At 40.5% G+C, this 25,346-nt stretch overlaps 1 protein-coding gene across 4 annotated transcripts in view; it reads right to left on the minus strand.

The window, feature by feature from the left end:
- hspg2 (heparan sulfate proteoglycan 2) overlaps nucleotides 1-25,346 on the minus strand; it is a 530,364-nt gene that overhangs the window by 222,781 nt on the left and 282,237 nt on the right. For all 4 annotated transcript variants that reach the window (XM_060851818.1, XM_060851817.1, XM_060851815.1 and 1 more), the window contains 4 exons: nucleotides 8,590-8,639; nucleotides 7,147-7,217; nucleotides 5,959-6,099; nucleotides 3,364-3,558 (listed from right to left, as the gene is read on the minus strand). In XM_060851818.1, the coding sequence (XP_060707801.1) occupies nucleotides 3,364-3,558; nucleotides 5,959-6,099; nucleotides 7,147-7,217; nucleotides 8,590-8,639 (457 nt within the window). The remainder of the gene's footprint in view (nucleotides 1-3,363; nucleotides 3,559-5,958; nucleotides 6,100-7,146; nucleotides 7,218-8,589; nucleotides 8,640-25,346) is intronic.

Here is a 25,346-nt window from a genome sequence, read left to right on the forward strand (position 1 = left end):
TCATTCCTGTCTTTATTACCTTCAGACTTAATGATTCCAATACCTTCCAAACATACTCCTATCTTCCACTTCAGATACTTGAGCTCACCAAAACCTCAGTTTCCCATCTTCTAACGCACACCCAGTCTCATTCAACCACTTGCCTTGTGAAACAATTAATGTTCTAGCAATCTGTTAGCCTTCTGTTCTAGCAATGCCGCAAGTTTAAAGTTCTCATCCTTGTGTTTAATCCCACTGATCCCCACTCTTCCCTGCCACTAGATCTTCCATCAGTCTTGAGACCAACCAAGACCTCAGCATTCCTACATCCCTGGCATATTGAGCAATTCCAATTTCCTCTGGCACAGTCAGAGGTCAAGGCCAACAGAACTCAGGAATCTCTCTGTAAATCCCAACTCACTTCTTCAAGATATTTCTTAAATCCCTCCGTGTTAACCAAGTTTTTGATCACTCAACCCTGGCTGGCTGTCAGATTTTGCCCAGTAATAATTGCTGAGATGTTTTATACTAAAGATGTTATATAATTGTTGCTATCTGATGATGCTGGTGGATTAATAAATATCAGCCGTGAGACCAAGATCCTTTTCTTGAAAATCAGAACAAAGGAAAAGGTTTGTTGGAAAGAGAATGGAAATCTGACTTTGAAACTGTGCACAATACACTCTTCTGAGAATTGTGGGCTGATTTTTCACCTGGACACTACACTTCCCTTCTTGGTTCTTATTTACAAGGCAAAGATTGGTAATGGTTAGGCTCCCATGTTAATCTTTTTTGAATCTAAGCTTCTGATTTTCTGGGAAACTGTATCAAGGTATAATGTTGATCCACGTCTCCCTCAACAGCACCTTCCAAATCCGCAACTACTACCAGATAGAAGGAGCAGGGCAGCAGGTACGTGCAATCATCTTCAAGTTCCCCTTAAAGCCATCTACTTTCCTGATTTGGAAATGTATTACGTTCCTTCAATATTCCTGAGTCAAAGTCCTGAAACTCTCTCCCGAACATCATTGTGGATATCCCTACACTGCAGGCACTGTTTTCTCGATACAGACGCTGCCAAATGTGCTGTTTTTCTCCAGCACTTTGTTTTTGTTTCACATTTCCAGCATTTGCAGCTCTTTTTTGTGTTTTTATTAAGAATTTTTCAAATTGCTAGTTCAAAGTCACAACATGGGAGTTGAATGCAGATTAAATAGATAAGGCTGAAGTACTGAGTTTACCTGGTGCTGTTCCAGATTCATCAACGACTGGAGGACATCAGGGGATTTTCTACATTAAGTCTACATACACTCTTCTTTTCAGTTTTGACAACATGCATCTAACCATACTGCTCAGCCCTTGTTTAGTTTTTGCCCTGACTGTGATATTCGGAACATTTTCTTTGGAGGAAATATGTACTTGTTGCATCTTGTGCTTCTCTTTTTATATAAGTGACATTTTCCATCTTTCCTCATCCTCTATCGAGAAGTACTCGAAGCGGAGAAGAAAAGTAGGCAATGCACCCTCAACTCTGCGTTTGGAAGCAGCGTAAGTCAGCTGGAACTACATCAACCCTATTCTTATCATCCAGCCAAGACAACAAGCACACAACTTCACGCCAGGACTTAGTCACAGCCCCCACTATTTAACCTTAATTTACAATTTCAATGATAAAGCACATTATTAATGCTGCAAGCTAACAATTTAAAGCCAAGCCATAGCAGACAAACCAGAGAGAGAACCACAGCAGGCTTAATGCAAACACTACCTTGTGTCCTCGTCTAATACGGGCAAAGAACTGCTCCCTCTGAAGAAAGGGAATAAATAAGTCAGTAATAATCCAATACTGAAAAGTGAACAGTATTTTGGAGAGAAAGAGTCTAAAACTGCAAACCTGAATGCAGTCGTTAGCTTGGTTGCATAAAGTAGAAATGGGCTGTAAGATCTATAGTTCACAGTTGTGGCTGAAGAGGTAATGGAATTCAACTGTAAGATCCATGTGTTCAGGCAATGACTCCATATTATTTTGCACTGCTTTTCTGGGAGAATTTATTACCAGGTTGAGTTTGCCCTTTCTAATTTTATCCAACTGATTTAAGACCTTGACTCAAAATACCTCTGCCACAGTTCTTTGGTACTAGTCTGAGCAATCAGTCGACAATCACTAATTTCTCTGCTTTGAAAGGACACGACCACATTTTCCATAAAACCTGATTAACGTTCATTCTACTTTTTGATATAGTCCCCAATTAATCTTCGGTCTCCGTCAGCTCCACGCATATCAACGTCAGTTAAATGGCATTTGAGGTAGATCAATTTTGTAGCGAGAAAGCTACATCTGAAAATACAAATTTCAGTGTGCAGTCTTATTTCAGAATTTCTAAAGGGATAGTTAATCCACAAAGTACTGCTGTGAATGTAATGAAACTGGGAAAGTTGCACGTGACACTATGAACGTGTTCAATCACATACACAGATTTTCTCATCCATGGGAACAGTAAGCTATACAATTTGGATGAAATTGAACAGTGCTATCCACCTCTGCAGACCGTGCTATAACACGTGATGAAGACTATAAATATCTAATGAGTTTGTAATGGTAATTAGGTTCATATAACATGTAAATAATACATTCCATCATTAACAGTGTAATACTGGCTTCAATATTAACTTCCTGCAACAGGTGACTGGTTCAGTTAAAACTGAAATGTGGGATCAAACTATCACATAACTATTCTCACAGCATAGATATTGTGAATAATGTAATTAAATGGGGTACCCTGATGCAGCAAGGAGCTCTAGTTAAAATTAACTCCCACTAAGCCAGTTCCCTCAGAGTCAGGAGACTTTGGATGTTGAAGGTAACATATTAAATACCCTTTCCAGAACAACTTTGGGCCAACTGGAGTGTTCAGCTTTGCTGCTCAATGAAACCACCGAGATCCTCAGCCTAATCAACAGCCTCTGACCAAATACCTTGACCAATGGACAGGGCAGTTCTGAAAGGACCCTGTCTCCAGACTCCTCTGGTCAGTGATCCCTCCCACCCTCTGACCTGCCAGTCAGGTCGAGGGTGGAGACACAGTATGTTCACGAGCCCCCTCCTCCTCACATGAGGTCCTCATTTCACTGCATTCACACCATTTACTGCTCATTTTGTCTGGTATCATCGAGAAATGTTACATCACAGAATTAGCAATCAACAAACTATAAATATTCAATAAATGATTGTGGGATGAGAAAAGCAGGAAATTTAATGCAAAATACATGAACCTTATGTGTTTGTTCAATAATTTTGATCATCTCACAGATCACAAGCCCTGCTTGGGTCATCTTACAGTATTCGCAAACGTATGTATTGAGATGGAGAGTCTGGAGCTGTACCTTGTCACCCTGAAACACCTCTGGAAGTTGCCAATAGTAGGATTCCTGGGTGTACTGCCCAAATCGCCCAAACGATAGCTGTGGCTCCCTGTCTCTCACTGTCACTGTAAATCCCGAGGTGATGCGTGTGGTGCGCTGACGATTCACCAGGGAGAAGTTCTGAAAGTTGTTTGGTGGAACAAATGGACTTGAAATCTAAAGAGAAGAAAGTCATTTGTTGAAAAGCATTCAAAACGATATCTGATCATAAAGGCCTAACAGAATCATTGAAACCAGGTAACTTCCCGGTAACTATGACATACAAATGTCACCAACAGAAGAACAGGATAGCTACAGCACAGGAGCAGGCTGTCACAGCCTGTTGCCTCTGTGCTGATCCTCTTTAGGAACAATTTGCCCAGCACCACTTCCCCGTTTTCTCGCTGAAACCCTCACATTCTAACTTTTCAGTTAATACTCCAATCCCTCTTAAACACCTCTACCTTTATCATGGATACATTGCTTTTTTGATCAATTAGATTAAATCTGCATCCCTTTAGCCTGCCACTCCGACCTGAACGCTCTGATTGGGTGGGTGTATTTTTATGGTTAGAGGAGAAAAACTTAAAAGGGATTGAGGAGAAACGTTTTCACACAAAGTGTGGTTCGTACGTGGAATGAATAGCCAGAGGAAGTGGTCAATGTGGTTCGTACGTACAGAGGAAGTGGTCAATGCAGGTACAATTACAACCTTTAAAAGGCATTTGGACAGGTACAGAAACAGGAAAGGATTAAAAGGGATATGGGTCAAACACAGGCAGATAGGGCTAGTTTAGTTTGGGAAACTTGGGTGCCATGAACGAGATGGACCGAAGGATCTCTTTCTGTGCTGCATGAATGTATGAGTGGAAATGAAAAAATTAACCTATGAAACGCAAGTAAACACTGTAGAGGATACAGTGACTCCTGTTTCAGTAAATGGATTTTTAGATTAGATTCCCTACAGTGTGGAAACAGGCCCTTCAGCCCAACCAGTTCACACCGACCCTCCCAACAGTAAACCACCCAGACCCATTTCCCTCTGACTAATGCACCGAGCACTACGGGTAATTTAGCATGGCCAATTCACCTGACCTGTACATCTTTGGACTGTGGGAGGAAACCGGAGCACCTGGAGGAAAGCCACGCAGACACGGGGAGAATGTACAAACTCCACACAGACAGTCGCCCAAGGCTGAAATCGAACCTGGGATGACTGGCATTAACATATGTATTTCAACCTTCCCTCTGTGATGTTTTAGATTGATATACAAATGGAATCTGAATGAATACAATTTCAGATTGGCATAAAGTTAAGGTCCAGGGTATACATTGAACTGCAGTTACACCTGTACATAATGCTTTGAACCTGTTGTCTGAACTAGGCCAGGATTAGCATGATGGACTGACGCATGCATCTAGGGTGTTAAAGGAGAAAACATTCTCTATCTGCCATTCCCATTTTGACAACGTAGGGTCAGACAGTCGTGCTGGAGCTGGGCACTGTGTCTGAATGATTTACAAGATTCAAGATTTAAACTTAGCAGTGAAACAAATGAAGTCACAACGTAAAGAAAATAATGGCATTAATTGTATCGGTTTTTCCCTATGCCCTTACACTTTTTAGCTTATAGTCTGCGAACTATAACAATTTTCTTTTAATATTCATTCATGGGACGAGGACATCACTGGCGGGGCCAGCACTTATTGCCTCTCTTCCAGAAGGGAGTTAAAAGTCAACCACATTGCTGTAGGATCTTGAATCACATGTTGGCCCGACCAGGTAAGGATGGCTGTTTCCTTCCCAAACTGACATTAGTGTTTTTCCGACAATTGACAATGGAGTTATGGTCATCAACAGACTCTTAATTTCAGTTTTTTCTTATTAAATCTGCTGTGGGAGGATCCAAACTTGGGTACCCAGAACATGAGCTGAATCTCTGGATTAACAATCCAGTGATAATAAGGCGAGGGCATCATTTTCCGTCAATTCTAGATGTATAGCAACTTTAACACAATTAAGAGTCCAAATCTGCTTCACAAGAGTATTACAAACCAAGTATAACACAGAAATACAAAATATTAGGTTGGATCCATTACAATCCATTTAAATGCTCCTTGAGAAGGAGACAGTGTCAGTGAGAAGGAGAACCAGAGAACCTAAGAACATAAGGGGTTAGCACTGTTGCCTCACAGCACCAGGGTCCCAGGTTCAATTCCAGCCTCGGGTGTGTCTGCGTGGGTTTCCTCCACGTGCTCTGGTTTCCTCCCACAGTCCAAAGATGTGCAGATCTGGTGAATTGGTCATGCTAAATTGCCCAAAGTGTTAGATACATTAGTCAGAGGGAAATGGGTCTGGGTGGGTGACTCTTTGGAGGGTCGGTGTGGACTTGTTGGGCCGAAGGGCCTGTTTCCACTCTGTAGGGAATCTAATCTAAACTGCTCCATGCACAAGGTCTTAATAAATTTATATTTATGCACAATTTGCCTATCTCACAAGGCTAGCATTCCTAGGGAGTTTTCTCTCAGCAATGATTAAAGTTACTACAAAGATTGAAGAGTTAAAATAAAACTTACCCGTTTCCGGTAGTATGAGGAGCTGCTGCATTGCTGTGTCACACCCATACAGAAACAAGGCAGGCAGCCCTCTTTGCTCTCTGCACTCAGGTAGAAGTAGCCAGGTCTGCAAGTGTCACAGGTCCAGCCTTGCACATTAGGCTAAAATGAAAATACAGGTTAGAGATCATCAAGGTTAAACTTCTGTGATAAAAATAATACAAACTGAAACTGGATTTAACCAGCTGATCTCTAATGACAGATTTCTAGGCTTCTGATTGAGGTGACCAAACATCATGTTTCTCACTTACACTGAATTCTTAGTACAATAGAGTCTCAGAAGGAGATATTTGTCTATATATTATGGACAGCCCAGATGTGATCAAATGAAGTTTTAGGAAGGAACAAGTATAAATCCCATAGGTCTCCTTTTGTTTCCAATCCCCACTTTTGTCATCCACTTGCAACAAGCTGACATAATCTAACACAACCTACCCAATGTAACCTACCTTCATTGCAGTGAGATGTACTGACAGTGGCAGCAAAGACCCAAACTTAATTTGTAAAATGAGAAAATTTGCTTTAATTCCATGCTGACCATCAGCCTAACTTTCTCTCTTGATACTACTGACTAATTGCCAGAATGCGGCTTTAAAGGCACATTTGGCGCCTTGCCCGAGTGGTTGCTGTTCATGCATGAGCTGCAACACAGAGTGAAAAAAGGAATCACAAGCAAGCCCGACTTAATTTGTATATGACGTCGGCTCCCAGATGAATCCTGGACAGTGATCGACATGAACTCTGGTTGGTTCACCTTGACCCCTTCATTTCAAGATTCAATGGCAGCACCCAAGCCATTGACCCAGAAATAAAACACCTATCCGAATATCAGCCCCCAGGCTGCATCTCATGAACTATGGCAGTCCACTATTTCACAACATTTCGCTCTTTGTTGGGCTTGAGAGGATTTCCTTTAAAATGTCATTCACAAGATTATGCGACCGTAACTTTCACAATTTGTTTGATTATACCCTATGGAAATGTCCTCTAAACTACGATCCTTCCCATTCCTACACCGACACTTAAACAATTAAAATTTATGTTCTGCAAGATTATTTGATGGCATTCGGCCAAGCTGGTCTGGTGGATACGGGTTTTAAAAATCATCAATGGTTGACCTCCAAGGTCTCATTACCATACACTCAGTACCTTGCATTGGCATTGCCCATTGGCATCACACTGGCCTCCAGCACTCCCTCTCCAGTCACACGTACAGTCAGCTGCAACACAGCAAATGAAATATTACAGTTTCATTCATTAATTTAGGAAAATCAACGGTTCAAAAAAAAAATCACAAGTCTGTTTGAAAAAAAGTGATAACGGATGCCTCAAGACTTAATATGATGCATCTTGCATTTGCATGGGACTTTTGCTAATGTAGAATATGGCATCATTGGTGAGCTGATCTTACCGGGTTGGCCACCTGGAGGTCTCCAGCTTTGCTTGGTGATCCCAGAGTTCCAGTGGTGTTTGAGATGAGCAGAGTACTGAACAGAAACTTGCTGGTGGCCTCACTTAAGACACAAGAAATGTCTTGGAAAAGGTGTGAAGAAGCACAATGCAATTGGTTTTGGGTTTAAATTGGAAGAATTATGAGCAAAGTTCGGAGAAGGGTCAACTCTACTGTCTGGAGAAAAATCTCAAATCCCTTCAAAGGCAGGCCAACCAGTGGACAAGATTAGTTGAAAAGAAACTGAAAATTGATATTAAACTATTCCTCACTCAGGGAATGATAAGCACTCAAGGGAAATTCACTAGGTAGACTACATACTCAAATGCGTTGAAAGGAATTTTTAAGTTATAATTGTCTTTAGCTCAAAAGGTGCACTTTTACCTTTGGGTCATTAGGGGTTTAAGTACCACAAAGAACAGAGCACATTAACTTTGGGCTTTGGAGAGTACTGAGGGAACACTGCACTATGGGAGATGCTAACTTTCATCAATATCAATAAAATCTATCATCTATTAATTTATCTCATTCCAGTTTCTGGGTCTTTGTTGATATCCAATTGGTTACTGATGGCAAACCAGTATTTCATTGACTGCAAAGTGGTTCGAGACATCCTGTTGGTTGTGAAAATGTCTTTATATAAATGCAAGTTCTGGATTATGTCAGTGTTCGTTCTTCACATGAACCTCTGCCAACTCTGTACCAATATCACCCTCCTGCACGATCCCTCATATGTGGCAAGCACCCCATCAAAGGCATTGAGCTCTACACTTCAACCACTTCATGAGACAGCAAGTTCCATATTCTCATTATCAAATAAAGAATTTCACATTCTGATCTGTTCATCACTTCTTCATATTGTCCACATTTTGAATTCACTAACAAATTTCCAGTCACACTGCCAAACCCGAACAGAATCTGAAAAGACTTCATTAGTTTTCCTCTTACAGTAGTATTGTATTTTTTCTAAAGAATTCACAATATTTTCTAATAGTTCCACACGAGCTATTTTTAGTGTTTATCCATGTCTTTCTCCACCATCTGAGTCCAGTGTCTTATTCTCAAGTTTCATTTCATTCCATCAGGTACAGAATGTGGAATTAAAAAGTTAGCAATAATTGCCATTAAATTCTGATACTCACTCGTGCAACGTTGTCCATGTATTGGATTTCCAGTGTAGCCTGGTGCACATCTGCAACAAGAATTGTAAAAGAAATGAGAACTTGCTCTTAACACAGTACTCAAAATCATTTACATACAAATCTTTCTTAGACCACTGACAAACTTCAAATTTAGGCTAAAACTCAATGCTAACCCCAGTTTGATTAACATCTCATTTCCAGTCAAAGTGGACCAAGGTGTGACCCAGTCTCCATTTATCAGTAAAATATTGATACATCAATGAAATGGCAACAGCAGCTCAAAAGGTTCCACCTTTTCTGAATTCTGTAAAAGACTGCACCCAGAGAAAGGTGTTGAGATGTAGTGGTAGTGTCCCTGCCTCTGGGTCAAAAGGTTTGGGTTCAAGCCCCACCTTAGGATGTGATGGCCATGATGGTGTGTCATAACCCATCCAAAACAGGATGATTTAAATGAAACAAATTTATAAACTATTTATTAGAAACTAATTTATTAGAAACGCAGATTTTAAACACAAAGTAAAGATGGTCTACCTTTATATTGCCTGAAGGTCTTGATGGTTAACAGCAGATTTGTCAGGGTGAGTGGTTTCTCAGTGTACGGGTACAAATATTGTTTCCTAAAACGTGTTTGCAGTGATGCTGCAGTAAGCACAGTTTAAGAAGTAAAGCATTTATCCCAGTTCCAGGGAGCAAGCAATGCATATAAAAGGCTGTGACTGTGAAGCTTTTAATTCTGTGGACAGTCTGGGGAAGCTGGGGTTGTTCTCTCGACAGCTGACATTATGGACAGATTTAGGAGACATTCAAAATAATGAAAGCCTGGATACTGAAATAACTGAACAGGGGCCAGTATCCTGTCACCCTGTATTTACATGTGGATGGTCCTTGACACTGATACAGCTTCCTCAGAGGCAACTCAGAGTGAACTGGATGTCTGATACTCCTGTTCTTATCTGTCAGCGAGGGATCCCTGATTGGAACAGATTAACAGATCCATTCAGGGAACTCATATTCTATGAGGTCTACCTGGCTGAACTCATTACAATCACTAAAGATAGTTTCACTGTATTTATTCTGTTCCCATTATCAGGAGGGTCGGTGCCCAAAGGACCCAGATAATTGGCAAAAGAACATGGGGAAGGGATTTTTTAGTAAAAAATGAGGTCTGCAGATGCTGGAGATCACAGCTGAAAATGTGTTGCTGGTCAAAGCACAGCAGGCCAGGCAGCATCTCAGGAATAGGGAATTCGACGTTTCGAGCATAAGCCCTTCATCAGGATTCCTGATGAAGGGCTTATGCTCGAAACGTCGAATTCTCTATTCCTGAGATGCTGCCTGGCCTGCTGTGCTTTGACCAGCAACACATTTTCAGAAGGGATTTTTTAAATGCAATACATTACTGTGATCTGGAGGAATATGGTGCTTGGAAGCAGATGCAACAGTAATTTTAAAAAGGGAAATAAATGTATATTTGAAAGGAGAATAAAACCGCAGGGCTTTGGGAATAATTGGATACGTGTTCCAAAGAGCTGGCACAGTGGGAAGAACAGCCTCTTCCAGTGTTGTGTGGTTTGATGTAATCTAATAGACATGTGCTTTAGCAAGGAGTTCCATGTTAAAGTTACTGAGTTCCTGTTGAGCTTACCTTTGTTGTGCAATAATTGTTCAAGTGCAGCATTTAGACTCTACTTGCTGACGTACTTTTTGGTATACCATGGATCAATTACAGAAACCCCATTATCCACGACTGGTGAAAGATCATTAACATAAAATTAACTTTTGAACAGTGCTTGCCAGATAGCAAGCCAGGGGGAAAATTCCAACACTGCTGTATAAACTAATTGACTCCAGTTACTACCTTCCCATACTCCCAAAAAAACATACTGGATATTGTTAAACATTTAACAATCTTACTGGTTTTGCATAGCAACAAGGAGTGAGAAAAAGATCATCTAGCTCAAAGATATTACATGTGAACAATTGATGTAGAAATAAAGATACACACAAATGCGTGCACATACACACACGAGCTAAAGGAAACTGAAGCATCCGCAAACCTGCACCAACACTAACTAAAGTCAACAATGACAAAAGACAGCAAATCAGACAGCTATTCATCGCAAGAAGTCGCAGAGCAGAATTAACTGGCAGATCAGAATTGCTGCCAACAGAGGTCAAGAATAGATAAGATCGCTGTACTGACGATCAGCCTTTCTTAAAGGCCTCTTTCTTCAATTGTTTTTTAATTGTGCACAATTTGGATAACTGCCACTTGAATATAACTAAAAACATCTCACACAGAAACCAAAAAGAACACTGTCACTCAGCAGAAAGAGGAAATTCTCCCTTAGGCTCTCATAGGCCTGGGTAGCCAGGATCTCCTCACATAATCAGCTGTGATGCTAATGCCATCATTTAAGCACAGTCATCCATCTAGAAACGCCTGAAGATTAATGTGATGAACACGTCACTCTCGGATGTCTCTTTGAAAGTCTCCTACAGACCGGTGTCATGTCAGAACAATCATCTACCCTGTAACCATATTACACAATCTTTAACTAGAACGTACCTTTTATTTCTAATTGATTTTTAATATACTACAACTTAATCCTGCTCTGTCATTAAAGCATAAACATGCCAGATCAACAAAAACTCTAACTTCTCATTCACAAACATACCAGAAATTCACTGGTAAAGTGCTAATGGTTCAAACTAGAGTTTTACATTCCATCTCTAGAATCTAGTCTTTGTTGTACGGGGAGAACAAAATTTGAACCAGTTCTTGAACAAGTTCCTGTTGAAGTGATACAAAATTCTATATTGAATAACCTCTTATTTTAAGCAAAACACTTAATCTGGGATTCTCTGCAATTTCACAAGCGTTTGCAATTTCACATGTGTTGCACTACCCTTGATTTTTGCTTCATGTTGTCTGAACAAGTTCCTCTGAAAATCTTGGGTCATTTACTACTCACGCACTATTGAAAGCCAAATTGTTGTTAAATGTCTGGTTTCATTTGAAGTAACCCACCTTGCCTCAGACATTTTGTTAGGAAGCTAACTCACAAGCTAGTTGTAATGCAGAGAATACTGGATTCCTGTAATGCCCCTCCATATCTGATCAGAGACTTGGAAAGTCATATGGCTGCAAGGTGGCCTGACAGGATGGGCTGCTGAATCAGGAAAATGGGGGTCTACAAACAGGCTCTTTCAGTATCACTGGCTTTCAACTGAAACTGAACTTCTCAAAATCTGTGACTATCACATCAAAGTAACCAACAGACTTTATTACATCCGTTGGTAACATAACACCAGCTTCCTCATGATTAAAAACAGCTTAGGATTGTGCAAACATGAAGCCTCAATCAGCAGCCTGAAGGACTGAACACCGCCACCACCAAGCACAAGATTGCTGATAATCCACTCATGTTTCAGTGAGAGCACAATGGGAGCACTGACCAAAACATCCAGAACACTGCAAGTTCAAATCCCACACTCATCAGAGTCATACAGCAATGGTCGCACTCTGACCAAACATCTAGAACAGTGCGAGTAAAAATCACACACTCGTAAAGAGTCATACAGCACAGAAACAGACCCTTCAGTCCAACCAGTCCATGTCACCCATAATCCCAAACTACACTAGTCCCACCTGCCTGCGCTTGGCCCAAAGCCCTCCAAATACTTCATATTCATGTACTTAACCAAATGTCTTTAAACGTTGTAACTGTACCCCTATCCACCACTTCCTCTGGAAGTTCATTCCATACATGAACCAGTGTCTATGTTAAAAAAAGTTGCCTGTCATGTCTTTTTAAAAATCTCTCTCATCTCACCTTAAAAATATGCCTCCATTCTTGAAATCCCCCACCGTTGGGAAAAGGCACCTGCCATTCAGCAATCTATACTCCTCATGATTTTATAAACCTCTAAGGTCAGCCTTCAACCTCTTTGAAAATGTTTCAATCTAGACAGCTTCTCCTTGTAACTCAAACCCTCCGTTTCTGGCACCACGGTGGCACAGTGGTTAGCACTGCTGCCTCACAGCGCCCGAGAACCCGGGTTCAATTCCCGACTCAGGCGACTGACTGTGTGGAGTTTGCACGTTCTCCCAGTGTCTGCGTGGGTTTCCCCCGGGTGTTCCGGTTTCCTCCCACAGTCCAAAGATGTGTGGGTCAGGTGAATTGGCCATGCTAAATTGCCCATAGTGTTAGATAAGGGGTAAATGTAGGGGTATGGGTGGGTGGCGGGTCGGTGTGGACTTGTTGGGCCAAAGGGCCTGTTTCCACACTGTAAGTAATCTAATCAATCCTGGTAAATCTTTTCTGAACTCTCTCTAGCTTAAAAAAAAATCCTCGCTTTAACTGGGAGACCAGAACTGAACACAGTACTCCAGAAGAGGCCTCACAATATCCTGAGCAACCACAACATGGCATCCCAGCTTTTATACTCAGATTTGAGCAATGAAGACAGATGTGTCTTCTTAACCACCATCAACTAGTCTAGCACTTCAGCGGAGTAGTCAAAGATGACACTTTCAATAAGACGGTGAACTAAGGCCTTGCTCACATGAGCTCAAAAACATTCTTTGACAAGCAGCAGGGGAATTCTCCAGTTATTCTGGTTAATATCATCCAATCTGATGAACAAGTCACTTCCTGCTGTCCATGGAAAGGCACCTATTATGACCAACCAGTCACTCACAGTATTTGCCTAATTAATAGTGCCTGTATTTCAGAAACAATTCTTTGGTTGTGATGACTCTGGGCATCTTGAATGTACACATTCCTCCATTAAATTGGATGTATCTCTTGTTTTTTTTTGCCCGCCTCTTCCACCAAATTATTCAAACAGCATAATTCATGGAATCACAAAAAAAAGTATCAAGTTTTGCAAAGCCATGACTGAAACTGGGACCATGGTTATAAAGACACTATGATCGCCATAATCACACTTCGAAAGTATAGTAATACTCTGGGTTCCAGTATAACCAACCCCAGAACAAGGCTAGTCTGAAAACTTCCAGAGTCATCTCATTATGCTTAACTTGAGTTGACTAGAAGAACCCTGGTAAACACTGAATTGGCTTATTGCTACTATCTATAAGACACCTACAATATTAGGAGGTTGGCAAATTGTGGCAGTAGTTCTAATGCATGGAATATACAAACACTAAATTGGTGAATGCTCGTCCTCTAAGTTAACCTGATTACCATGAATAATTCACAATATGTTGAAAGAACAATAGTCCAATATTTGCACAACAGAGCAAATATTGCAGCCAGTTCAGGATGGTAACAATCAAAAGGAAGACAAGACAAAGACACACTGGAAGAAAGGGCAAGCAATGTGCAAGTTCTCATAGCTTTTGCTGAAAGACGGTGATTTTTTTACTGGAAGGTATAAAGGCACACAGAGACAGTGAAAGCTTTGTTCACATTTAAAGCCACCAGCACCCAAAGATAATGGGAATAGCTTGGAATCCAATGAACCCTGCACAGCACTTCTACCCAAAAAGTTGTGGAGACAGAATCACAAGCACCACCAGTTGGCCTAGGTGTCATGCGAATCTTACCTTGGATGTGACTGGCCTACCGTAGCCATTTCTGCATGGCCACCCAGAACAATTCTTGCACCAAACAAAAGGCCAGAACCTACAAACACTTTATTACATCAATGGTGTTAAACTCCCAAAACATGAGGACTTCAGAAAACCATCAGAAGTACACTTAACAAAACAGTAATACTTTAAAAAATTATTCATGTGTATCTCCTACAGAGAGAAGGGAGATTATTTCCAGGGCACTTATGATTTACTAGGTATGGTTGGTGACCAGATATTCATCTTATTGATGATCAGAATCAACTAACTGATGAATAATTAGAACAGCTGATAGTTTCATATAGAGGGAAATAATGAATGGAGACTAGTGAGAACATCCAAGTTTACTGTACCCTGAAAACGCTGAAGCTTTGACTGTCGAAAAGGTGCTCAAAAGATCAGTGCATCCTGAAGGTACAGGAAAATATAATAATCATATGATGCATTAATTTTGAGATTGAAAAGTTCAAGATGGGTGCTTACCACTACCTTCTCAAGAGCAACTAGGAATGGGCAATAAATGCTGGTTCATCCAGTGAAACCCACATGCCATGAGTGAAAGAGTTAACAGCTATGGACAGGAATATCATTGTTTAAGTGCATCCTGAGAGTTTGAACAAAAGCCTAAGTAAAATTCCCATCACAACGTCAGATACAAAATGGGCAAAAACTCAAAATCACATGTAGCCCTTTGAAAGTTGGAGTCTATTGCTGTAAGTGGGACAAATCAGGATATATGCGTGCTGCTCCTGAGGGCAGGACAAGCCACATTGATGATAAACAGGCTATTGTCAGTTTACCAACTCATGGATACAGCAGTTTAAAGGCTCTTGTATGAGGGAAGCTGCCATGGCAGTGGAATTAGTTATGGATAACTTCAGTAATAACCATGCCTTAATGTTTAGCATTCACCATTACTGTACCCTTGGTAGATTTACTAGTATATATTCAGACGGTGATCTGAATTGAAGACAATAAAGCATAACTCATCTATCCTCGAAAAAAAATGTCATGCATGTTCTTAGAATTAATTCCAATACTGAAAACACTCAAACTATCTGAGTTTAGGCAGCGTTTACAGCTGTTGACACACAATTACATGGCTTGCTTTGTGCAAGTGTAATTTCACACTGATTCAATGCAAGAATTTTCATATCAACCTCACAGTGTAACTTTATAGAACTGAATACCACTTAATCATACAGGAGGATACAGGATGTTAAAGGCTAGAAGTAAAAAAAAATCACAGTAGCACAATAAAGTGTTGACTTATGTTGTACCTCAGGTAGTTGGAGGAACCCAGAACTGTGATAGTGCACTGTGTTTATGTAACAATGCAGACCCTGGCAAATTGGCCAAAGCTCTGAGTGACAACTATGCTTCAACATTATAGGTGGTTTTGATGAATTACATTTCAAATGGTAAACATTACATTTGAGTTGTCTCTGTGGTAGGTGCTGCTTACAATGTACACCGCCAGACTCTGATTAGCTGGCAGTTCTTCACCCTAGGGGATTTTCCAATTCTGGGAACAGTCAGTTGCTGGCCACTAAGTGTTTGACAGGCATTCATGCAATAGGCCTACCTGGAAGGAAGTGATGCAGAGCTCCCAGTAGCCCTCAAACTAGTAGGCAAAACCTTATCATCTGTGTTAAAAACAGCCCAGCATCTAAATAATCTGCATCAGGACATGTGGTTCAAGGCAGCATGCTTGGGAGAATCAAGTGACTATGGGCTTTACAGTTTTCAAAGCTCTTCATTGATGAGGTTTTCCTTTCCTTCATGACTGGGTCTATTGTACACCAAATTGTTAAGATTGTTGTGATTAGTCATCAACTCCAATATCACTGGATCCTGAAACGACCAAAGTTGAAGAACTTGTTTTTTTTTAATATCGAACAATTCCTACACCTAACTAAGAGGAGACCCAAACTGGAGAATGCAGATACCAAACATTCAGATCAAAAAGCTCAGTAACCGAAGCTTTATTTTGCTGGCTTCAACGCTGTGGGCATCTAGATTTACAAATGGCTGTTTATAACCCAGTTGAAAATTTTAGATCATACCAGAAATGCAAGACAGATTAAAAATTAGTGGAGCTTTAATTTAATATGTCTCCTAAAAGCTCCATGGTATACATCCATGTAGCCCACAAAAATGAAAAAAAAATCTGAGAGAGACCTGCATTCCACCAAATTTCATTCCCAGGGTATGGCCACTCTAGATAGGAACATGATTAAATACAGGGCTAATTCTGTGACACATCATCCAGCCAAGCAGCTCAACTAACAACATACTGTAACTGTGAATGAAAGATCGAAGTTAGAATGATGATGTTTAGCTGTAGAGAAAGAAAATCCTGAACAAAGCAGGTTGGGAAAATGCTGATTTATATCATGACAAATCTTTATTATCAAAGGAAAGAAACACCAAATTGTTTTTTCTTCAAAACATCAATGTAAACAATATAGAAATAATTACTTAAATGGCAATTATGAGCTCAACATGATTTAAAAATACAAGCTTTTTTAAGCTCTGTAATCATTTTCCAAAAAGTACAATAGCTGAAAAGGAAGTGAAATGTGTACAACCAGAAACAAAATAGAAACAGGACATTTCCTGTCCGGTAATACCAGGGTAGTTATTCTTTGTTGCTTCACCAGCTTAGTGGAGGAATACAATTGCTTGGAAACTTTAATAACCTCTCAATCTCCACAGCAAACAGTCTATGGTGATTTGGACGTGTTGATAGCGAACATATGTAGAGCCAACTATGCTCCGAAAAATGGGTAAGAATAAACGTTTTTAAACTGGTGTCAGAACAAGATGTTTTAGTCCAATATTTCAAGTCAGTTGCTTGTTTGCAACTTATTTTGACCCATCCTTCAACAAAAGGTCATAACTTGTACTGAGAAATCAACAATTGCTAATTTTGTTTCCGTTCATTGAATTCTGCCTTTCATTTGTCCAGTTAATGTGTGCAAATACACTAACTTTAAGCAAGCTGTTCTGAAATGGTTTTCACTCTCCAAGGAAGCTTAACAGGATTGATTTCTCTTTGCTAATTTCCCTTGCTTCCACATTTTAATGTTCCACTTGGGATAGAAACTCTGTCAACATGAAGTGGTGTATACCTACAATAGCAGTGAGCATTGTACTTTCTGTTGCACAGATGAAAGTCAATGATTAAATAAAGGAATACTTCAAGTCAGAATAATTCATCGGTAAAAATTGTGGTCAGATGCTCTTCCCCAACTTCCTGCACAAAAATGGCCTCACACTCAAAAATTAAAAGCAAACTGAAGCAGTGAAGACCTTCAGTAGTTCTGGATTTGATAAAGAATCAAGAGAGAGCTCTGTACATTAAGAACATAAGTTACAACAAATAAAGCTATATTTCAAGGGCAGTGGGACATGTGCCGATTGATGAGGGAATTTCTTGATTTGAGATGTTGCCAATTTTTGAGTAGCAATGTGCAACATTTCATTTTAAAAAGGCCATTTTCATCCATTATCAATTTGCCATCATGTTTTCATCCTGTTCTTCCTGGGACCATGGACATGCTTAATCTGTGTCAAAGCAAAGTACAAGTCTCGCTGGACCACACTTCACATTATGGATCTGCATTACATTACTCAACTGATTGTTCCTGTAATGTATGTTATTCAAGTGAGGCTCATATTTGTATTAATTATTGACCATTTTGACAAAAAGGCTCTCTCTCTCTCTCTCTCTCTCTCTTTCTATATATATATATAAAAAAGATAAAAGTCTTCATCTATTAGTCTAGTTCATTGGAGAGTGAGCTTAATTAACCACGCTCCTCTTGTAGGTTGGATGTTAGCACACAAAATCTACTATTAACTCAGAAATTTATCATGGCGTATGTTCAAAGCAGCTCATTAGGTAGGACTAGGGAAAGACATTTGGTTTACAGGAAATTCACCAGGAGTCCTCCACCAACCTAGTCAATTCCTGTTAAATCAACAAATAGGAACTTTGCCCACTTTTGGAATCTCCAGTGATCAGGGTTGGGAACTCACTCGGTCCCCGCTGATTTGCTCCCAAGATCTGAAACAAGCGTGCATATTGATCAACATTTGATCAATTGATAAATTATTGGATCAATCAATTGGAGCTTTTGAATGGTTTTATAGTGGGGTCTTGCGGTGCAGTGGTAATCAAGAATTCCAGGTTCAAGTCCTATTTTTTTTTCCTCTCCTCATTGTAATTGCAGATGGGTGGCACGGTGGCTCAGTGGCTAGCACTGCTGCCTCACAGTGCAAGGGACCCTGGTTCGAATCCAGCCTTGGGTGACTGTCTGTGTGGAGTTCACTCATTCTCCCCATGTCTGCGTGGGTTTCCTCCGGGTGCTCCGGTTTCCACCCACAATCCAAAGATGTGCAAATTAGGTGAATTGGCCATGCTAAATTGCCTATAGTGCTAGTTGCATTAGTCATGGATAAATGTATGGTTGGGGAATGGGTCTGGGTGGGTTATCCTTTGGACAGTCGGTGTGGACTTGTTGGGCCAAAGGGCTTCTTTCCATACTGTAGGGAATCTAATCATCAAAAATCTAATCTACTCCAGGGGTATTGAATAACATTTCTGAAAATGTTGATTAGAAAATACCTTCATCAAATGGTTTTGCCACGATTTCTGTAAATCCTCGGTTACTGATTCAAAAAAATTGAGGGGCTCCCCAAGATCATTAGAGGTTGGTGCATTCAGCCGATCGAGTCTGTTCCACCATACAATGAAATCACGGCTCATCTGGTACTCCTCAATTCCACTTTCCTGCTTTCTCCCTATAACCCTTTATTTCCTGATTGTTTAAAATCTGTTTATCTCAGGCTTGAATATACTTTTCGACCAGCCCCGAGAACCCTCAGCAGTAAAGATTTACTTCGCTCAGAAGAAATTCTTTCTCATTTCAGTCTAACAAGTGGGGCCCCTTATTCTGAGTTCATGACTTCAGGTCCTAGACCAAGTCACCAGAACAAGTTCTATAACGCTGAAGAATGCAATGTGGCTCTGTCAAATTCTGCTGATCATTTTTAATAGTAATTCCCTGTTCCCCTTCTAACCAGGAGGCAAGGATAAGCTTCTTAAAGCAGTTGTAAGCTTGAAGTTTCTTTGGCTGGAGGATTGACTGTGATCGCTTTTGCCTGGTCCTCTGTTGAACCATTCTAAACTGACAGCCTTGAGTAAAATGACCACCTCTAGAACAAACGTGAACCACAGCAGATGCTGCAAATCTAAAATAAAAACAGAAAGTACTGGAGAAACTTCATGGATTTGGCAGTGTCTGTGTAGAGAGAAACACAGTTAAACCTTCTGAGCCCCATATGCTTCTGCTTTCGAGCTCAAGTTGTTGATAACACAAAGGTTCTAGGAAAGGAACATTGTGAAGAGTGACCTTTTCACTAACTTGAGTGACCGACTGAAAGGCTTCCATCTAACTCTGCTCCTATTTCTAGGTGGAATTCCTTGCAAATAATATTTTAGAAAAATGAAATATGACTTAAACATGACATTCTTTTTAGAAGAAAGAGGGGGGAGCCTTATAGAAACATAAGATTACGGCAAGGATGGATAAGATAAAAGCAGGAAGATTGTTTCCACTGGTGGGTGAAACTAGAACTAGGGAGCATTGCCTCAAAATAGTGGGGAGCAGATTTAGGACAGAGCTGAGGAGGAACTTTGTCTCCCAAAGGGTTGTAAATCTGTGGAATTCCCTGCTCGGTGAAGCAGTTGAGGCTACCTTGTTGAACAATAAAGAAAGTCAGGGTTATGGTGAGCAGGTGGGTAAGTGGAGCTGAGACCACAAAAAGATCAGGCATGGTTTTGCTCAATGATGGAATAGGCTTGGTGGGCCAGGTGGCCTATTCCTGCTCCTATTTCCTATGTTCTTATGAAAACACCTTGAAACCAAAGCTTGGGAGAAGATTTGTAGCTCGGGTGCCCTATGTTGTGGTTCTGTTCGCCGAGCTGGGAATTTGTGTTACAAACGTTTCATCCCCTGTCTAGGTGACATCCTCAGTGCTTGGGAGCCTCCTGTGACGCTTCTCACAGGAGGCTCCCAAGCACTGAGGATGTCACCTAGACAGGGGACGAAACGCTTGCAACACAAGTTCCCTGCGCGGCGAACAGAACCACAACACCTTGAAACCAAATGCGGCTCTGAATACCTTTTCTCTCAGAATGCTGCCTTCTGTAGCTCAAAGAATTCATTCAAAAAGAAAGATCCATCGTGAGTACAACGTGGGCAAATTGAACTTATTCTGAAGAAGTCAGAGCATACTGGAAACCTTCATTCGGTTTTTCTTTTCGCTGATGCTGCCAGACCTGCTGAGTTTCTCCAGTGCCTTCTGTTTTTATTACTACTTCTGGAAGTAGGTTGCGGCCTATAAGCTATGGAAGCAATGATCGCATGAGGATCGCCACCACTTCGGAGGAATAAAAACAACACAATGCAGGACTTCATTCAATTGAAAGTAAAAGGGGCCAGATTGAGGTTATGGGGCATCAAAACTTGCTAAGCGTAAATAAAACTCCACAGATGTTTTGTAAGCACTAAGAGTGGGGCTTATTTTCTTTCCTTTGCCAATTTTAGCAGAGAGTTGGACTCAAAGGGATGCAGATGGGCTTCATCCCAGCATCTTAAAAGTATGTGGCTGCTAAGATAGTATGTGAATTTAATGCAACAAACAGAAATTGCTGGAGAAACTCAGCAGGTTTGGCAGCATCTGCGAAGAGAAAGCAGAGTCAACATTCCCAGTCCTATGATTCTACTTCAGAACTGCTCGTTAGTTTTCAGATTTCCAGCAACTGCAGTTCGGTGATTTTGATTTATGTGAATTTTGTATGTGCTTTTAGAAATTCTAGAAATAAAACTGGAAAATAGTAAATATTTTCTATTCAAGAAAGAAAGGGCATCAAAGCAGGAAGTGACAGACCAGTTAAGAAAGATCGACAAGTGCAGTGCCACTGGCATCAGTGCTGAGGTTTCAAAGATTTACAATCTTCATTAACAACATGGACGGAGGGAACCAATTTATAGTTGCTCAATTTACTGATGATACCTAGGCAGGTGGGAAAGTAATTTGTGAAGGTGATACCAAAAAGTGCATACTTAGCTGAAGTAAGGGGGCAATTCCTTGGTAGATGGACTACAATGCGAGGAAATATAATTTGCGCACTTTGGCAAGAAGAACAGAAAGAGGCCTTAATGTTTAAATTGAAAGTCATTGAGATACAGGGACACATGGATGTGAAGGTGCATGAATCAAAAGCTAGTTAGCATGTAGGTACAACAGGTAATCAGGAAGGTAAACAAAATATTGACATTTCTTGTAAGGGGAATGAAATACAAAAATGGAATATTTTATTATAGTTGCACAGAGCATTGGTGAGACCAGATCTATAAGTACAATTTTGATCTCCAGATTTAGGAAAATGACTTAATTGCATTTTAAGCAATTCAGGGAAGGCTCAGTTGACTGATTTCTGGATGAGGAGGAAAGATTGGACTTTATAGCTTGATCTGTTTTCATTGGGGTTTAGAAGAATGAAAGGCGACCTTACTGAAATATATACAACAATGAGGGGAATTTGTAGGGTGATGCTGAGAGAACCTTTCCTTTTCTGGGAGGAACTAGAACTAGGGGATACAGTTTAATAATGAGGTGGTGTCCCCTTTAAAGTGGAGATGAGCAATACGTTGTTATGGAGGGTTGTAGGTCTTTGGAATTCTCTTCCCCAGGGATCAGTGGAGGCTAGGCCATTGAATAGTTTTAACACAGACAGGTAGATCAATTCTAACAAAGGGATTTGAAGGGTATTAGTGAGAGCAGGCACTGGACTCGAAGCCACAATAAAATAAGCCATGGTCTTATGCAGTAACACAGCAGGCTTGAATGCTGAATGGCCTATTGTTACTTCTGATTAGCATCCTTAGGTGTAAATATAACATGCTAGTCTCTACTTTATTCTGGTCAATTTTTCACCTCCAAGGTCAGAAATGGAGGGAAATATATTCTTACTTAACCCAACAATGTAAACCTGTTTAAAATGACATAAACAATGCTTCCCTCATAAAAAAGGTTAAGTCACTATAGAAATTATAGGGCTATTCTCCCATCAGAGAAAGCGATAGTGGTTTGACCTGAGGGTAACCACACCTCAGACGAGGAAGAGGTTGAGAGGGAGAATCCTTTATGGGAACCTCAGCTGGTGTGGGAATTGAACCCATGCTGTTGGTATCACTCTGCATTGCAGTTGGTCTGTAATATCCAACTGAACTAACCTATAATCTACTCTTCTCATAGATAACTGACAGACAAGAAATAAACAGTTGTAAAAGCTCAGAGGATTGTCTTCTGTAAAACAGACTGCAATGGAAGATCTCAAACCAATATATTTGGGTTATTACTCTCTCCACAGATACTGCTAGACAGACTGACTATTTTGAGCATTTTCTGTTTCCATTTCAGATTTGCAGGATGTGCAGTATTTTGCTTTTTGTGTTCTATCAAATGGGTGATGGGAAGAGCATCTGCCTGGTGTGTTACCACAGGATTAAGTAGCACTGCACCTGAAAAGATTTGCATTATCCACCTTTCTCCCTTTTTGGATGAATATAGAGTTATACAGCATGGAAACAGACACAGAGAGAATATGGGAAAATAATTTCTTCTTCAGGGTGATAATTTCAGAAAAATCATCAATATACCTGCTTAATCATCGGCATTCAATGCTGCATACAAGATTTTATTTAAACATTACACACAGCAATACGTAATATTACTGGGTTTCACTTACTTTCCGGCAATGCAAGTGTTTGTCAAAATGGCACTGATAATGTATGGAAATGATTGATATTAAGTGAAATAAATTTAGACAGCTCTTAAGTCCAAGCTTATCCAGAATTAGAATAGTTAATAGATTTGAACTTCAGATCTTTCTCACCTTGGAGATTCTGTACATGCACACATTGTAAATTTGATCACATAAATGCCACTATTTGACTACTGTATTTAATTGGTCCGAGGGAGCATGCAATGCAACAAGACCAACACTCAAATGAAATGAATGACCTATAATCCTGCAGCAGGTTAATCACAAGATATCTATTGAAAACAACTCAGATTCATGTAGAGTTAAAATCTGATGCCCATTTTTTGGGGACAGAGTGAGTCAATATTTGAACCAAAAAGAGACTAATCTGTTGAATTCAATAAATTATTAGTGTCAACAGTACAGACTATTGCAACAGAACAAATGAAAGGAAACCAAGTGTATCACTTGTATCGAGGTAGTTACTTGCACCTCATTACTGATTGAAATGAGCTACATTTACTTTCACAAACTACGTTGCACAATACCTTCAAAACTTCTGATAAGCTTTTGTACACTGTTATATACAGTAAGTGCAAAAGAATCTTGGTCACCTCTACGTGAATTTCCATCTTACATTTAAACAAATTGGATTCTCATGCACAAAACCAGCTACTGGATGGAAATGTCTTCATGCTGTTTACATTAAGCTGAACTCTGAAAGCCAGCAGAGTAGCTCATCAATCTGGAATTATTTTTATTGGGATGGCTAGGCGACCCAGAGTAATGTAGAGTGGCAGGTCCTTGTTTTTACGATGTGAGTTGGAAGTGTATCGTCGCTCTCCTCGCAGTACTTGTAGGATGTCCAGAGCAGTTGCCTTCTCAGTCTTTCTCTTTCTACCTTCTACTAGTTTCTTTTTGGGGGGGTCACCTTCATCACATTTTTGAGTCCGTGACCCGCCCATGGCTTGACTTTCAGATCTTTTCTGTGCTGACACAGTTGCTGGTAATGGTGTGCTAAGTGTCAGCTGGGTCTCTGTCTTTTCAGAAATCTTCCTAGCAGACACCAACTTTGGCATTGCTCTCACTTTGCCCACGGGTTTAGGCTGCGCTGTCACTGCAGACCACGTGGCAGCCACTGGTTTAAACAATGTTTTTTCTCTCCAATGGATGGATGCATTAGTACTACCCCCTGATGACGGGCTTTTGATTTTATGCTTTTGAGACCTAACTCTTTTCTGTGCTGCTGTCACTGAAGGTTTCACAGTTGTACTAAGCAGTTTTGTTGTTGTTGTTCTACCACGTTTTGCTTTAACTTGAGTGTGTTTTGATGCTTTTGTAGCAGGTTTCAATTTATGCTCTGAGTGCCCAGTTACATTTTTACCAGGTTTGGTTTTACTTTTAGACTTTGTAACTCTTTTACTACCAGAGTTTATTTTACCCTTAACCCTATCTGGGATCGTTGCATTATTTACTGTGTTTACATATCCAGGTTTTACTTTTGTTCTCAATGCTGGTAAATGTGATTTTGTGGGTTTCTCTAGCACAGCTGTAGGAATGGGCTGGGTTGTCAATGCCTTGGGCTCTATGGTGACCACAGTCATGTTGGAATACAGTGTGGTAGATGAGACTAGTTCAAGTGTAACTGCAGGCTTCACCGTTACTGCAGAGATCACGGTTGTGCGGATCTGTTTAACAACAGCTTGGCCTTTATCAAACACAGCTGAATTCTTATTCCCATTATTATTAATAGACACTCTAACTTTCTTCTTAACGTGGACTTTGCTTGTGGATTTCACAGGAGCAGCTGTGGATCTGATACGTGTTTGTACAGTTGTCAGAGGCGCGACGGTGGCAGCTGCTTTTCTGTGAAAACGAGACGTGCTTGGTGTGGGGAGACTGGGTTTCTTACCAGAAGGTCTTTTGAAGACAAACCGTGAGGTTTTGTTGTTGTTTCCGTCAGATTTTGGCTTCACTTTTAATTTTGTTTTGACATGTTTTGTCAATGGCTTTGCAGGTGAATTAGTGGTGACTACAGTGAGGTCTGGTTGATCATTGTTGGTGAGCAAAGTCCTCTTTTTCTTCAGTTCGGAGATCTCCTCAGCCAATGCTGCAAAACCGTCAATAAGAATTTCCAGCTTTACTTGCAAAGCGGTCAACTTGTCATCTACATCTGTATACTTCCACTGCAAGTCAGAAATCAGTTTGCCTTTGGGAGGGGCTGACAACATACGGGTGAGGTTCTTCAGCTGCAAGCTTAAGTTGTCTTGCCTTTTCTGTAAATGCTTGAAGCCATCTTTAAGGTCCAAACCTCTG

Source organism: Hemiscyllium ocellatum, chromosome 37 (genome assembly GCF_020745735.1).
Source record: "Hemiscyllium ocellatum isolate sHemOce1 chromosome 37, sHemOce1.pat.X.cur, whole genome shotgun sequence".
NCBI classification, from domain to species: Eukaryota; Metazoa; Chordata; class Chondrichthyes; order Orectolobiformes; family Hemiscylliidae; genus Hemiscyllium; species Hemiscyllium ocellatum.